Genomic DNA, 17088 nt, shown 5'->3' on the forward strand with positions numbered 1-17088 from the left:
GTGCACTCTGGTATCACAGTTTGTCTGGGTGCTCAATAGATATACAAAAAAAGGAAAAATGGCATTCTGCAGCTCTTATTGAAAAATATTCTATTTAATTGTATGAAAAGCAACATATCAGCTCTGTGTCTCTGAAAAACACATTTTTTTTTATACATTTAGTTTATATTAGCCCTTGGTTAGGTTGGCTCTTGTCTTTCTCATTTTCCTAGTCAGATGTACCATGAAAAATGTAATTCAATATGTTCATATGCAGTGGATGTGATGTATTTAAAGTAAGGAATACTCATCTCAAATATACTGGACGAGGGATTGGTTACAGACAGTGTTGATAATGGAATGATGGAACTGTTTCTAGTTGAAAGATCAGTTGAGTATAATTCTGGTTTGTCCCTGGTCTTTTGGTTTTAAATCTGCTCATACATTGTAAATACTGTTTCTGTTTTTCCTAAGGATTATACATTCTATATGATAATAGATACCATGCAGGATGTTTCCATTTGGCAGGGTGATTAAAATATATTGAAGAACTGGGCAGCAAACAAATCAGTTTTAAGGCTGATAAAAGCCCTTGGATAAAAATAATAATGCTACTTACACATTAAACGGAATTGTGTTGGGGACCTTCTTAATGAGAAGGATTTGGAGGTTATTGTGGATAAAAGACTGTGCAACACTAAGCAGCGTCAGTCAGTGCCTGCTAAAGCTAAAAACAAAGTTTTATTCTTGTTCTTGTATAAAAACCGGCCTTGTCTTGAAAGATGATTAACATTTTGAAGCCCTCATTGACTTCACATTCCGCCAGCAGTGAAACGTTGAAGCACAGAGATCTGCTGTATAGGTCAATATTTATGTAATCTGTAAATTACTTTTGTGTTGGAATAGGGTATTTGCAACCATATTGTTCCCTGTCACACAGCGGCAGTCCTAGCATGCTTTATGGCTTATAATTAAGCTTTATAACAAAGTATTTTGTTATAGGAATCAGGCGATTCTTGTGCCTGTGCCATACATCCATTATTAAAGGAAGTGATTGACTATTGTTCTGTAAAATGTTTGGTACAAAACTTGAACATTGGGGAAAAAAAAAAAAAATTGGATGGATATCTTGCACGTGATATCAGAAAACACAGAGGCTGCACATGATACCAGTGAGGTTTTAAAAGGCAATATGGTGACACAATTGTTTGCATTAGCTCTGGTTAATTGGGTTGTTTCTCTTCACCACTTAAGTGTGATGCAACATGGTATATTTAAATATGCAGTTTGTTTGACTGCCAAAATGTGTTACTTAAATAGAAAAATAGATGGATGCCAATTTTCTGGAGGTGTTATTGCTGTACAGTCATAAACTGTCTGATTGTATATAACATCTCTCATCACTGTGGAACATGACTGAGGAAGTCAGCCAGACACTGAGTATTACACAAAGGAATACTTGCTAATGGCAAAGGGCATTGTTTTTGACAAGAGTGCCAGATGTTGCTCTCCTTTCATAAAAAAAACTACAACTTAGCAACATAATTCCCTTACATCTATCAGCAGGGTGAGAAACAGACACTAAGAACAAGCTTTCTCTATATACAAGTAGTGCTCAATACTTATATTTTCACTCTTCTTACATGACACTCTGCATCCAGTTATTTATATATATATATATATATATATATATATATATATATATATATATATATATATATATATATATATATATATTCTTGCACAGCAACAGTTGCACTCAGTACAAATTAAAATCCTGATCCCAGGCAGCTTTCCAGTGGAATGAGAGATAACTACATTCTTGACATGTTCCCCTTTTCTCTTGATGTGAAGATTCTGTATTACAATACTCTGTTACGACTATGAAGATTTTCATTCATCCAGGTCATGGTATATCTAGTATAGGTAAAGGTGGCCATACACAGGCCGATAAAAGCCGCCGACAGACCGAGTCTGCAGCTTATTGGCCCGTGTATGGGGCCCCCCGATGGGCTTCCCCGATAGAGATCTGGCCGAAAGTCAGACAGATCTTGATCGGATGGGACAAAAAATCCCGTCGGATCGGGGCAGCATCTATTCGTTGATGCAGTCCCATGATCCGACCGCCCATTCATATTCGTTAGGATCTGATCGTTGGGCCCTAGGGCCCACGATCGGATCAGCCCAATATTGCCCTCCTCAAGGTGGGCATATCGGAGAGAGATCTGCTCGTTTAGCGACATTGCTAATATAAAAACAACTGGACTTGCTGAGTAATCAATGAAAACGTTTCACTACTCATCCGAGCAGCTTCTTCAATTCAACTGACTGGTGTGGGAAGTTCTCGGCATATAAACTCTTCCACTAATCCAATCACAATGGCCCATTGTAACTGTGCAAAAGTGGTGACATCTGAAGAAATTCACAGAGGTGTTGATTCTGTGTAGTTACTGTGATAGGATTATCCAATGTGTCATGCAACTAATGTCCTATACTAGATATGCCATGACCTGGATGAATGAAAATCTTCATAGTCATATTGCCATTCCTTTTGGAGAGAATACTATAAAACTGGTTCGGGAATATGAAAGAACAGCAAAAAAAGTGGCGGACTATCGAAATCATCTACGCTTTAATCTCAGATGCCGACATCAGGGACTCACCCCTTGTAGCCAACGCCTGGGTTCCACCGTAAAAAGTCACAGAGCCAACAATATTTTACAAAAATCCCAAAAACCTCTAATAAATGAACGGGTCAGACAGATCAACTTTACCATTGATGCCCTTAAGCAGAAAGAACATCTGAAACTGAGTCTGGAAAAAGATATACTAGATAATCCTCTGTTACAGATTTCCCCAGACTGGTCACGTTTATTGTAGTGTGGCAGAGCTGCCTGTGAAACATTAGGAAAAGTCAATTAATTTAATTGTTCCAAAGAACCAGTGAGGGAAAAATAAGACCTTGCAGTCTGGGCATGGGATGGAACATAACAAATTTTGACTCAACTATTGTCCGTAAAAAAACAGGAAATCAGGATTATGGAAAACGAATAAAAGGGAAACAAATATGACACCAACACTTCTAAAAGCCAATTACTCTATGTAAAACTTTTGTACTACTGCAATGTTTGGCTTAATGCACATTCATAACAAATGAAGTTTACTATAAAATCAAAACAAGTTTTTGTAAAACAAAGACTATATAAACTTGAAAAAACAAAGACTATATAATCTTAAAAAAAGATCCACTTGCAGTCTACTTTTACTGTGGCTTACGAAAGGCTATTTGGGAAAAGTGTTTAAAAAAAAATATGGTTGAAGTTATAATTAATTTCCCTTACATAGACTGAAAGTAGGAGGGAATAGAATATATTCTCGTGTATTTGTTCTACTTCACTATAGGAAGAATAGACCATACACGGCAAGTTTAGCCCTTACATATTGCTAAAGATTTCAAGCAAAACATTCATTGCTATTACATATTGATCTATCATATTAGCTTTTCTATGTGATGTAGAAGCACTGTGTGTTTTAATAGTAAAGTAGAGATTTAGTTTCATTACAAACTAAAGCTCCTAGTGTTTGCTGGATGAACTGAAAGAGCTTTCAGTTAACATGCTCTGCAACAAATGATATTTTTAATAGGCAGAATGCATGTCTAACGTAAGCTGTATTTGTTGAACATGTCTATTTTAGCATGTTCTTGATATCTTAGTAGTAGCAAAAACACACATTTTCCTTTCTTCTTCAAAAGTCATAACACTTTTAACTTCTTAATATTATGTCAGTATAGTGATTGATAAAAGGTCTTTGCAATGCTCTTGGGACTAAAATAATATCTGCATAATGCCCCTTCCTTACATGCAAGATAATTAGTTATTAGAAGGACCGTTAATGCCATAGAGCAGGGGACCCCCATTTGTTTTACCAATGAGCCACATTCAGATGTAAAAAAATATAGAGGAGTGGAAAACCCTTCTTATAAATAGGAATATTTCTGTTGTATGCATGATCGCAAACAGGCAGTCTGTTTTAAATGCCACTGGACTACTACTGCCACTTTGGGGGTAAAGCTTAAGAAAATGTTTAAACATTCTAATACGAATGCTACAAAAATAAGCTGTCCCTATTTCAATCATTTAAGGCTCCTATTAACTATCAGAAAAAAGAGATCTAGTAATAATTAGCTAAGGTAATTTCACGCATATACCCATAGGTCTGTCTTTATGAATTATGCGTAATTTAGCTGCCACATGGCTGGGCTTCTTTCAGCTTTTTCTGTAATATAATATGTGCTCATATGAAAGAATGGAATATAACACATTTTGACTCAACTATTATTCATAAAAAACAGGAAATCCGGATGATGGAACATGGATAAAAAAGTTAAACAAATGTGCAGCAACACTTCTGTATGTAAAACTTTTGTACTTCTGCAATGTGCGGTTCAGTGCACATTCATAGCAAATTAAGTTTATTATAACATCAAAACAGGTTTTTGTTAAACATAAGACTATTTAAAGGTCATGTAAAGTCTAAAATAGAATAAGGTTAGAAATGCTGTATTTTGTATACTAAATATAAACATTTACTTACTGCACCACAAGCCTAATCAAACAAATAATTTATGCTTTCAAAGTTGGCTACAGGGGGTCACCATCTTATAACTTTGTTAAACATCTTTGCAAGACTAAGACTAAGTGCACATGCTCAGTGTGGTCTGGGCTGCTTAGGGATCATCATAAACAAAGCTGCTTGAGTTCTGCATGGCTGGTAAGTAAGGCAGGGGCTCCCCCTGCTGTTCATAAGTATGATTGTTTCCCTGCTCAGCAGTTAGGGACCGTCTGACAATTCCTATCCACAGCAGTAAATGAAGGGATAATTTCAGTGCATACAGTCAGGTTTCTTATAAAAACTGTACACATTATTTAATTAAAGTATATTGGAGATAGGTTTCTTTTTCAATAAAGAAAGTGAAAATGGGATTTAATTTTTTGGGCTTTACATGCCCTTTAAGAAAAGATCCACTAGCAGTCTACTTCTACTGGGGCTTATGTAAGGCACTTTGGGGGAGGTGTTAAAAAGAATATATGGTTGAAGTTATAATCAATTTACCATACATAGACTGAAAAGTAGGAGGGAAGAGAATATATCCTCTTTGTGTATTTGTGTTACTACACTATAGGGAGAATAGACCATGCATGGCAAGTGCTGCAGATAACATATGGTTATAAGCCCCAACAAGCCCTTATGTACTGTATTCCAAGGAAAACATTAATTTCTATTACATAATAATCTATCGTATTCACTTTTCTATATGATGTAGAACCACTGTGTATTTTAATTGTAAAGTAGAGATTTTGTTTCTTTCCTAACTAAAGTTCCTAGTGTTTGCTGGCTACAGGAGTTTGTGATATTTATGAAGCACCTCTTCTACACCTTTCAATTTTTCTATGTAGACACAAAGTTTGCTTATAAAATGTATTGCCTTACTCTGCATCTTCTTGAAAATTCTCTTCTCTTTAAATTCTTGAGCATGATCACACAGATGCTTTCCCTTTGAAGCTGTTATGTGGCATATAGAAGGTATGAAAGACAAACCTGCTTACAAAGAAAGTCACATCTGTGACCTCTAAGGTATGTAAATGCCTTCTGTTACCCTTCATTCCTTTTATTCTAGTATATAAGGACTTGTGCATGAATCTACTCAGGCTGTGCTATGCCTCTTTAATCTTTCTTTTGGATTGATATGATGCATGATGTTTTTTCTTGTATTCAATGAGCATAATTGTCTTATTCTAGCCTGCTCCTTTATAGTTAGTCCAGTGTTACAACCCCATACCATAATAAATTGATGGTTCTGATCTTTGTAGTTTAGCAGTACTGGAAAGAAACAAGCCCAACACCAGCCTTCACTCTCTCTCTGCCCACTTTCCATCTCAATCTCCAGTGGTATCTGTCAGCAAGGAAAATTCCAGTATTGTGTTTTATGTAAAACTTAGATGTTCAACCAGAGATTATGCAGGTGCTGTAAACCTACAAATGCCAATATTTGGACACTTTAGTTTGGCTGAAAGGCTTCAATTTGTTATGGTAATTCTTCTACTGAGTGACATAAAATAGTTTGTTTAAAGGGGAGATCCTGTAGCTGAATTTATACTTTAATTATACAGTACATATTTCCAATTGTTTAGAATAAAGGGGCTCATTTGAATATTATAACTGAGTTAATAGGTTACAGTTCTTTGGACAAAAGCATCATGATTGTTAGAATCACACTGAAAATATACAGTATATTTAGGTTTGGGGTATCCAATAAGTACAACAGTTCTAGTCCAGTTTTGTTGAACAGGTCCACTTTATTTATGTTATGTCAGATGACCAGCTATTGAAGAAACATGTTAAACTGCCCTTCTTGAGAATGTTGACAGTAGCACTTAGTGGGTAACTGGAGTCTGACTTTAATTGCTTCTGCAACCTAATTTATCATTCTCTCCAAATAGTTACTAGTCTTTACTTGTTTTTCTCCAACGATTTAAGCCATCATCCTTCATCTACTCAAAGGGGTATATTAATCAAAGAGTGAAGTTAGAGAACACCACAGTCCACTAGAGTGACATACCGCCTCTCTTTATTCATTTCTATGGATTTTTTAAAGGCGTATTTATCAAAGGGTGAACTTTCACTTTCATCCTTTGATAAATACCCTGTAGTTATCTATGACTTCACTTTTTGATAAATATACCCCAAAGTCTGTTGCTGTTCTTACAACCCATTTCCACTATAACTAATCATTCTCCTCTAAAGCAGCCTTACATTCAACATCTCTCCAGACCCTGAACATTATTATCCTAACAACCTGACATGTCTACAGTCTAACCTTTTCTCCAAAGCCTTATTTCCTTTACTCCCAACAGCCTGCTGAAGCTCCTTAAAGGTTGGGAAACATTTGGTTTAGTTTGCAATATACATTTGAAAGCATTTGTTCACTCACCCCTGTTTTTACCTTCTACGCATAATTTCAAGTACATCTCTCACCATCTTGATAGTGAATGTTGGGTCTGGAGTACAGTAGCAAACACACAGACAAACATTGAAATTTACCACCCATTACATTCCCTATATGCCAAAGGCTTACAACCCCAAATTCTCAACAATCTTGGTGCTTTCAACCCTGCTAATACCTTTTATGGAAAAGTACAGTGTGTCCTGTCACCACGTAGTTTCCCAGTCATTGGTTTTTAATTTGTGTCCTGGTTTTCAGCCAAAATACATTTGCCTCAATTGCTGACAAAACACATTTAGCAAAAGTAGTTTCATCAGAACTATAGCTGCAAAATTGCTATTATTGAATAAGCTGGTGTTATTTATATTCTGTATTATGAATATGCTGGTGTAAACTGCTTTAAAGTCTCCTATGTGAAGTGCATCAGTAAGGGTAGAGACACGCTGCAATTCGGGGAGATTAGTGGCCCGGCAACAAATCTCCTTTTCTTCGGGGCAACTAATGTCCCTGAACTGCCTCCCCTACCTTCCTGCGGGCTAGAATGAAAATCACCGGCAGGATGGCACTCAGAGCACTTCATTTTCTGAAGTCGCCCGAAGTTTCCTCGTGAGGCAACTTTGAGCGACTTTGGAAAACGAAGTGCTCCGAGTGCCATCCTGCCAGTGATTTTCATTCTAACCGGTAGGCAGGGAGAGGCAGTTCGGAGAATTTAGTCGGCCCGAAGAAGAGGAGATTTGTTGCCGGGCGACTAATCTCCCCGAATTGCAGCGTGTCTCTGCCCTAATGGCAGTTAAATGCACCAGGATTTAAATTACAACATAATAGGAACAGCTCCAGTACTGTTCAGTTGAATACGCTGTAATTTGCCTTTAAATTTAAAAAAATTTAAGTGCCCCGACATTGGATGGCAACAATAGTATTTGCACTTAAATGCCCCAGGATTTGAGCTGCATCAACAGTTGGACCATTTGTACTAAAGTAGCAAACTATCATGTGTATTCTATTGAGTGGTGTCATAGTATTTATTTTAGATTCTGAAGGGTCTGTTTAGTCTTCATTAATTTCATTCGCACAGTATATCAGACCACTCTCAGGCACTTTTAGCTCTTTCTTACAATGTGTTCAGCATTGAACAAGGCAATTTATCCTGATGATCAGTTCCCAAATTCACGCAATGTCAGTCATCCAATGAAATCATCCTTACTAAGGCTTTATCATTAGGTCCTTGCCCTTTAGAATTCTTGCTGCTGCTCTTCTTGGTGCTGCCACACTTGACCAGGTCTTATCTTTCTGAAGTTCAACCCTTCCTGTGAGCTGCTATATTTACAAACACCACCATTAAACCATATTCATCTTTTGTAGTACTAAATTAGAAAGATTTTAGAACTAAAGTATGCAACGCACACTAAATACTGTATGTCAACAGTGACAGGTACACCTTGCACCCTGTGAACATAAACTTTCACTAACCCTCATGGCTCTACAGAATTGTATCATTCATACTGTATAACGTCAACCAAGTGACTTCCTGATGGGTTTGCGTGGTTTATGATATTATGAGTGTGTATGTGTATATACTGTATGTGTATTGCAATATATATAATGTGCATGGGGATTTGTAGACATGTATCATGACATGTATTTGTAGATCTGAGCTAACTGGTAAGAGGGCTGTTTTCTTGAACAAGTATATCATAGGATATTATGATACTAAAATCTACAATTTACAATTAGTATAGATATTGGTATGTGCAGTGTGTGAGTGTATGGAGGGGTCGGTGTGAGTGTATGTATAGACACTGGGTTTCATGTGGTGGGGTTGAACTTGATAGACTTTGGTCTTTTTTCAACCCAACTGAACTGTGTAACAATGTCATGTCTCTTTTGCTTCCATCAGGCATTAAGCTTGAAACACCCAGTGCTGTCTAGAGTAGTAATGTAGTAATAGCAGAATATAGGTGCCACACCTACCACCTGTCTTGAGCTTTGGTTAGTTATAACATAGGGTTGTGTGGACTAATATTCATGTTTAGTGAAACCTGATACATATCCCAGGTGTGAGGGTTTTGCCTTCAAAACATCTAGAACAGTGAAAATTCCCTTATTCCTAGTGCAAAGTTTGCTCCCTAGCTAGTTGGGAAAGGTCACTGCAGCATAATTAACTGGTGACATTGTACACTTTTGTCAGAAATAATTAAGGGCTGAGAATCTTTTCTTGGCATATTCTAATTCCATATTATCCACCTCCTAACTGTGTTACGTATACACAAGCTGATTTCTGCCATAGATGAACCGCATGCACCTGCAAAACAAGAAACTACAGAACACAACCACATATCATAATTATAATTATAAAATTGTGTTTAAAGCCATTGGTGATTTCTATAAAAGTTCCTTTTCATTTAAAAAAGTATATATTCATAGATTGTATTATTAGTTTACATTGTTTGCTAGGAAAGCAAACAGCATGAAAGAAGGTCACTGCTTTTATTTGTGCAATTTTTTACTTAATGCAAAAATTCTAGCCCTGAATATTAAAACTCCAAATTAATCTTTGTTTATTTCAAAAGATTGCTAGGCAAGCCGGAAAACCGGCAGTGTTTACTGTGAAGGCCAAGGTAAAATCTAGAGGCAGATAATAATCCCAGCTTCATGATTTATGTTTTATTTAGTTTTACTTGTTTAACTGAAATAAATATTGAAAGCAATTCCACAATTCAGCCTGTGATAGTCATTGAGACTTCTCCTGCAAAAAAATTATGGGACCATAGTATGAAAATAATGGTTCTCTGCTCTATTGCTGTTATGTTAAACCACAATCCTGGTGTTAAATAAATTTCACTCTAGCTTGAGCATTTTTCTCCCTGAATCTGACCGTGTGTCTCTGCCCTTAAAGGCATTAAAGGACCAGTAACATCAAAAGATTTTAACAAAAATTTGTTAGTATACCAGGAAAAAAAACTACCAAGACGAATTAAACTTTAAAATCGTGCAGGCTTTATTAAGAAATTTTAATAATCGATCGCCGCGTGATGGATCACCTTTTCTGAAGAGGAGTTTGTTAAATGGATACTGTCATGGGAAAAAAAAAATTCCAAAATGAATCAGTTAATAGTGCTGCTCCAGCCGAATTCTGCACTGAAATCCATTTCTCAAAAGAGCAAACAGATTTTTTTATATTCAATTTTGAAATCTGACATGGGGCTAGACATATTGTCAATTTCCCAGCTGCCCCAAGTCATGTGACTTGTGCTCTGATAAACTTCAATCACTCTTTACTGCTGTACTGCAAGTTGGAGTGATATCACCCCCCTCCATTTTCCCCCCCAGCAGCCAAACAAAAGAACAATGGGAAGGTAACCAGATAGCAGCTCCCTAACCCAAGATAACAGCTGCCTGGTAGATCTAAGAACAACACTCAGTCGTAAAAACCCATGTCCCACTGAGACACATTCAGTTACATTGAGAAGGAAAAACAGCAGCCTGCCAGAAAGCATTTCTCTCCTAAAGTGCAGGCACAAGTCACATGACCAGGGGCAGCTGGGAAATTGACAAAATGTCTAGCCCCATGTCAGATTTCAAAATTGAATATAAAAAAATCTGTTTGCTCTTTTGAGAAATGGATTTCAGTGCAGAATTCTGCTTGAGCAGCACCATTAACTGATTCATTTTGAAAAAAATTTTTTTTTCCATGACAGTATCCCTTTAAAGGAACAGTAACATCAAAAAATAAGTGTTTTAAAGTAATAAAAATATAATGCAGTGTTGCCCTGCACTGGTAAAACTACTATTGTTTATATAAATAAGCTGCTGTGTAGCAATGGGGGCAGCCATTTAAAGGAGAAAAGGCTCAGGTTACACAGTAGATAGCAGATAAGCTCTGTCTGTCTAATGGTGTTATGTGTTATCCATTAGTTAACCTGTGCCATATAGCCGTTTTTCAATTTACGCCATTGCTCCACAGCAGCTTGTTTATATGAACTATAGTGGTGTTTCTGAAGCAAACACATCAGTTTTACCAGCGCAGGGCAACAGTACATGATATTTTCATTACTTTAAAACACTTACATTTTTTTGGTGTTACTTTTCCTTTAAGTTATTTCTTAATAAAGGCTGTACGATTTTAAATCGCCGGTGGGATGACACTCGGAGCTCTTCATTTTCCGAAGTCGCCCGAAGTTTCCTCAAGAAGGCAGATCTGGATCTTCGCCCCAAAGAAGAGGAGATTTTTCGCCAGCCGACTAATCTCCCCGAATCTGACAGTGTGTCTCTGCCCTAAGAGTGGCTTGGATGATTTCTTGAACAATCATAATATCCAAGGCTACAGTATAGTGATACTAAACTCTATAATCAATATAGATATTGGTATATAGCTTATGTGAGTGTATGGAGGGTTATGAGTGTCATCCCGCTGGCGATTTACATTCTAGCCGGCGGGAAGGCAGTTCGGGGATGTTAGTCACCCTGAAGAAGAGGAGATTTGTAGCCGGACGACTAATCTCCCTGAATCTGACCATGTGTCTCTGCCCTTAAAGGCATTAAAGGACCAGTAACATCAAAAAAAATTTTACAAAAATTTGTTAGTATACCATGAAAAAAAACACCAAGACTATTTCTCCTCCCTGACTCTAAGGAAGGCAGGGAGGAGAAATTGAGCGCCACACTGTGGTATACTAACACATTTTTTAAAAAATTGTTTTGATGTTACTGGTCCTTATCAGCATCATCCGGAAATGCATTCCACTGTCCTCACTGTGAAGAACCACCTGTTACTCTAGGAGGGTCTCTGGTTTTGTGATCCTTTTTATGCGAAAAAAAGATCCCCCACTATCTGTCTAATCTTCGTATCTCCTGTTAAAGACATCCAGTCAGTCTGATAAGGTCCCCACCACTTGTGGCATGGCTATGCTATATAACAGTGACCCCCAACCAGTATCTCGTGAGCAACATGTCGCTCTCCAAACCCTTGACTGTTGCTCCCAGTGGCCTCAAAGCAGGAGCTTATTTTTGAATCCCTGGCTTGGAGACAAGTTTTGGTTGTATAAAAACCAGGTGTACTGCCAAACAGAGCCTCAATGTAGGTTGACAATCCTCATAGGGGCCACCAAATGGCCAATCACAGCAATTATTTGGCACCCCAAGAATATTTTTCATGCTTGTGTTGCTTCCCAACTCCTTTTTCTTCTGAATGTTGCTCACGGGTTCAAAAGGTTGGGGATCAAATGCATGTCTGCTGTATTCCTTTTAAGGATCAACTTATTTCTCTGGGCCTAGGAACTATTGTCAGCAATAGGAAATACTTAATGGTTTCTCTACGCTTAGTGAGCTTTACTTGCTATCAAAAAGATTTGCTGTATTATACATGTTAAAACTAGCAAAATACATATTTCTTTTCACATTAACTCTGCATTAGAAAAATACCAACCGATATGGAGATATTTTATCCAGACAATGTATACCTTTAACGGATCGTCTAGGTGCACGTACACTCAGCAACTGCAATAGGAAGGAGTGTGGGTTGAAAGGGTAATTGATGCATCTATTAAAATGAAAGGTTTAGCAGCAAGTATGTGTTTGAGTAAAGTACATGAAAGTCACATTTCCTTCTTGCCTCTCCATGGATCCAGGGTTAAAACTAGGAAAAGTGCTATAATTGCAGTCACAGTGAGGCGAAAATAAGTATGTGGGAGAACATCTGCGTTTAATTCTAATTATACATGATTAATACTGGTGTAGTGCCCTTTTTTTTTTATATCAATCAGTCTTTTGCTTGTTTATATCATTAGTCCAAGTGGATTGTCAGTTTATCCAGAAGGCTAATAGCACAGAAATAGCAAAAGATAAAAATCATTGTTATGTCAAATCATCCACTTCAATACTCTGGCCTGAAAGCAGTGTAGCTCAGCTCTGGGGCTCCAATACAAATCAGTCCCCCATCTGTTTAGTATTTCATGACAAAGTTTTGCTTTATTTAACAGAATGGTTAATTTAATTAGCTGGGAGTTCTGAATCCCCATTCATGTAGCAGTTAGAAGTTCAACAGCTGTGAAAAAAAAGTTTGGTTGGCAGTTTGTTATGTAATAAAACCATTACATATAAAGTATCTATTACCAGCTGTATCTAGTGCTATTGCCCTTGAGCATAATGGAATTTGCTAACATGGAAACTACCAAGGATTCTGACAAAAAATTCTGAATTAAATGTTGTTGGAAATACATGTTATTATTCAATAGATAAACACTGGTGAATACTTCCCTCCCAGATCTAAGCTTAAGCTATTAGGATGTATTTCCTTTCTAGACTGTCTACTCACCCACTGTCTTTCCTCTTAATTTTCCTCTTAATATTCAGAGGTAGCAGGTGTTATTGTAAGATACCAGTTCTTTGCCCAATTACTATTAATTAATATTATTTCAGGTGTTTAATTACTCTGCCCAGTCCTTAACTACATTGTATTGTTTCTAATAGCAACACATGTCATCAATGAGTAAAATGCTATACATCAATGTTTACCCATTAGACTACAATAGAGGCCTGTAAGAAATGCTTTAGGGCCAAGGCACGCGCTGCTATTTCGGCAGATTAGTTGTCCAGCGACAAATCACTCCTTCTTCAGGCTAATACTCTTCTCAAACTGCCTTCCTGCCGGCTAGAATGTAAATTGCCGGCGGGATGGCAGTTGGATCGCTTTGGCTTTCCGAAGTTGCCCGGTTTCCTCGTGAGGCGACTTTGGAAAACGAAGCTCAGAGAGTACCATCCCGCTGGCAATTTAGATTAGAAGGCAGTTCGGGGAGTTAGTCGCTTGTAGAAGAAGTGAGCACAACTTTCCCTTGTTTGTTATAGTTATACAGGAGCAGTGACCAGCTCCATGTTGTAGCTCCCTAATAAAAGGGCAGCCAAGTTTGGGAGTTTTACTTTGAAAGCAGCTAGTAAGTTGCAGGTAAAACTTAGAATTCTTAATGAATCAGATGAAAATTAAGCGTAGGACTGGCCAGATATGGGATGACTGACGTAGTTGGCCAGCTTAAATATATTGCAATATATGGACAAACAATCCCTGTTTTGTTTAAAGGGTAAGGCATTTTTTAGTAGCAGTATGCACAAAATGTCTCTGTCTTAAATATATTGATAATGGGTTGAGTGCAGAGGACTCTTGTATTTGTCTATATGTATTTTGTGGTCACAGCCTCATTGCACCCCCGCCTAATGTTTTTAAAAATAGTGGTGAGCACAACTTTCCCTTGTTTGTTGAAGAAGAAGTGATTGGTCACTGGGCAACTAATCTCCTGAAATAGCAGCATGTGCTTACCCTTAGAGTTATTCAGAGGCTTTTGTAAGGAGACAGATTGATAAACATTGCAACAAAGCACCAAAATGCCACCTTTTAAAATACCAACTTTTCACTGGTACTGGAGAACCCTGTTGATTGTGATCTTGCTCTCCGAGACAAAGATATTGCATTGCATATTGCATTGCAAAAATGTTTGACCCACCATATTGAGAATACAATTTAGATATATAGTTTGAAGATCTAATTTTGTCAATTGCTTTGTTTAGGAGACTCCACAAAGGAAAATGTGGCTGTGGTGCATCATGAAGAACCGGAAATCATTGAACCACCGGAGATGAAATTTGCAGCTTTGCACATGAAACCACATGCAAGTAATGTTGAGACGAGCAAACGGGAGGACTATGTCATTCTAGACATGGAAGAAGTCAATCCAAAAAACGAAAAAGACCACAAAGCAAAAATGTTTGACCCACCATTTTCTGAACCTACCAACATACCATATATGATGTCTCAACTCTTCAGTGATCAAATACCTGCACAGAGCAAAGAGCACAATGAATATCTCTATGCAGAGCAGAAACAGTTTAGGAGAACAATTTCTAGAAATTTAAATATTATTAATACACATGTGAAGGACCTAAGTAAGTCCATCAAACAAATCACAACATCACAAAAAACAACTTCCCAGTTGATTGTTCAGCAGAACAAAATCTTGGAGAAAATTGCTTCCAACCTTCTAATAATGTCCCAACATCATCAGATATCCACACAACAATTTATTAGAGTCATTCAGCAGGGGATACAGGTATTAAGTTCGTCTAAGGAAACCTCATCTTCCAACTGCAGAACTGAACGTATATGTGATACATCATCGTCTGCTAAAAATTAAAGTGTGATGCACTTGAAACAATCATTATGAGGGTTGTCTGCACATTTGGTCAGTGTCACCACAAATCAGCTTGAAATCTGGAAAGGCAAACATTGGAGAATTCAGATAAGCCTAATTCTGCAATAGGGTTTAGTGCATTTACAGATATTATCTTTAAACATATCTCGATCTGCTTTATATATATATGACTCCAATGGAGATTGCTCTGCCTGGCTTGTTCTTAAGCAGATATACACAACATAATAGCTTGTTTGTAGCAAAACATTTCACTCAAATGGAAAGCTTCATTTTTAAAACGTAAATTTTGGTTTACGTAAATCGCAAAACTTTGTTGTACAGAGACTTGGAAGGAAACCAAATGCAAAGTTGCGTCTCGGCAGCCCAATGCGGGCTAAGTTTTGCTAGCATCAATTTGTCAGCGTGATCATTTCATAGAGAACTTTCGCTAACGTTTGTTTCTGCCTAGTGAAGCTTTGTTAGTACACTTGTGCTTAGGTCAATTTGAATAGGGTGGGTATATATATATGTCTTTATTAGAGATGTTGGTGCAAATGCTTGAAGTGGCCACTTATTATTACACATGTCCAAGGAAAGTAAATAAAGACAAAAGAGATGCTCTAATGCCCTAGAGATGAGCCCACCCTAAAACAAATGTGGCATGCCCCTCAAATGGTAAAAAAAGGTTAAAACAAAAATTTGTTATAGTTACAACTTTTAAAGACAATCCCACTTTAAGATATGAAAAAATGCCATTTTAATAACTTTCCGGCATACAGGATATGATGTCACCGACATCAGATTGAGGAGGATGTAGCTTCATCTTATCAGTTTGCCAGATCTAAGCTTGCAAGAGGTAACTGTCTGTAAAATTCACACTATAGATACCGTATATACTCGAGTATAAGCCGAGTTTTTCAGCCCCCAAAATATGCTGAAAAACTCTTACCTCGGTTTATACTCGGGTCAAGCGCAAAAGCGGTCGCCGGCGTCTAAGAATAGTCGCCGGCGTCCAAGAATAGTCTCCAAGAATATTCGCCGGCGTCCAAGAATGGTCGCCGGCATCCAAAAACGAGAAACCGGCACCTCCAATGGGAGCAGAAACCCTCAATTTTTTGATTGAAACTTACCAGAAGCTGATGCATTCCTCACCCTAGGCTTATACTCGAGTCAATAAGCTTTCCCAGTTTTTGGAGGTAAAATTAGGTACCTCGGCTTATACTCGGGACAGCTTATACTCGAGTATATACGGTAATTTGCGGAGTAACGTTCTCCTGAGCGAAAATTCACCTGGTGATAGGGTGTGAAACTTCTCTAGAGATGGTGTCTTTTACTAGAATTGTCCTCTACGCCTGTTTGTCCCTACGGATGGGAATTCTGCCGAATTTATGCTAGCGACAGCTACTTTGCCCTTTAGTAAATCCGCCCCACACCACATGGCATACAAGAAGCTAGAAAGTAATCCACTAGGTAGTTTTCATGTTTTGTTAAATGTTTATAATGGTGAGATGGTGCTTGTATATAGGGAATGTTAGCACCATGTTAATCCCACAGTAAAGTAGTAGCCCACCGAATGCAGTTTCCTGATTTGTTCATTATTATTCTTTTAAATTGGTTCAAAAGTCTCCAGGAAGGTAAAAGGAAAAAGATTTTCTGTTTTAAGATATTGCTACTCTACAAACACATTGCTGCTTCTTCACATGCATATTGGGAGCTGAATATCAGAAACAGTGTTAAAGAAATTCTCAGCATTCTGATAAGATCTCCGTGTGCTAAAAATGTGAAGCCATTTAAACGTCCTTTGTCGTGTGCCTTAGATGACAGAAGAAGACATTAATCAATAGAACCTAATAGATTTTGCAATTGCATGAAAGACTGAATGCTAGAGAACTAGAATATAGGGGAAAAAATGCATATTGCCTCAAA

The 17088-nt window shown here is 37.6% G+C and overlaps 1 protein-coding gene across 2 annotated transcripts in view; it reads left to right on the top strand.

Moving 5' to 3' along the window:
• Window positions 1-15693, top strand: part of sema6a.S (semaphorin 6A S homeolog) — a 132916-nt gene extending 117223 nt beyond the window's left edge. Inside the window, exon 20 of one of the 2 annotated variants that reach the window (XM_041580432.1) lies at window positions 14543-15693. In XM_041580432.1, the coding sequence (XP_041436366.1) occupies window positions 14543-15165 (623 nt within the window). In that variant the 3' untranslated portion in view covers window positions 15166-15693. The remainder of the gene's footprint in view (window positions 1-14542) is intronic. The other variant, XM_018244300.2, reaches the window with a different exon arrangement.
• Window positions 15694-17088: the final 1395 nt, after the last annotated feature.

Source organism: Xenopus laevis, chromosome 1S (assembly GCF_017654675.1).
Source record: "Xenopus laevis strain J_2021 chromosome 1S, Xenopus_laevis_v10.1, whole genome shotgun sequence".
Lineage (NCBI taxonomy): Eukaryota > Metazoa > Chordata > Amphibia > Anura > Pipidae > Xenopus > Xenopus laevis.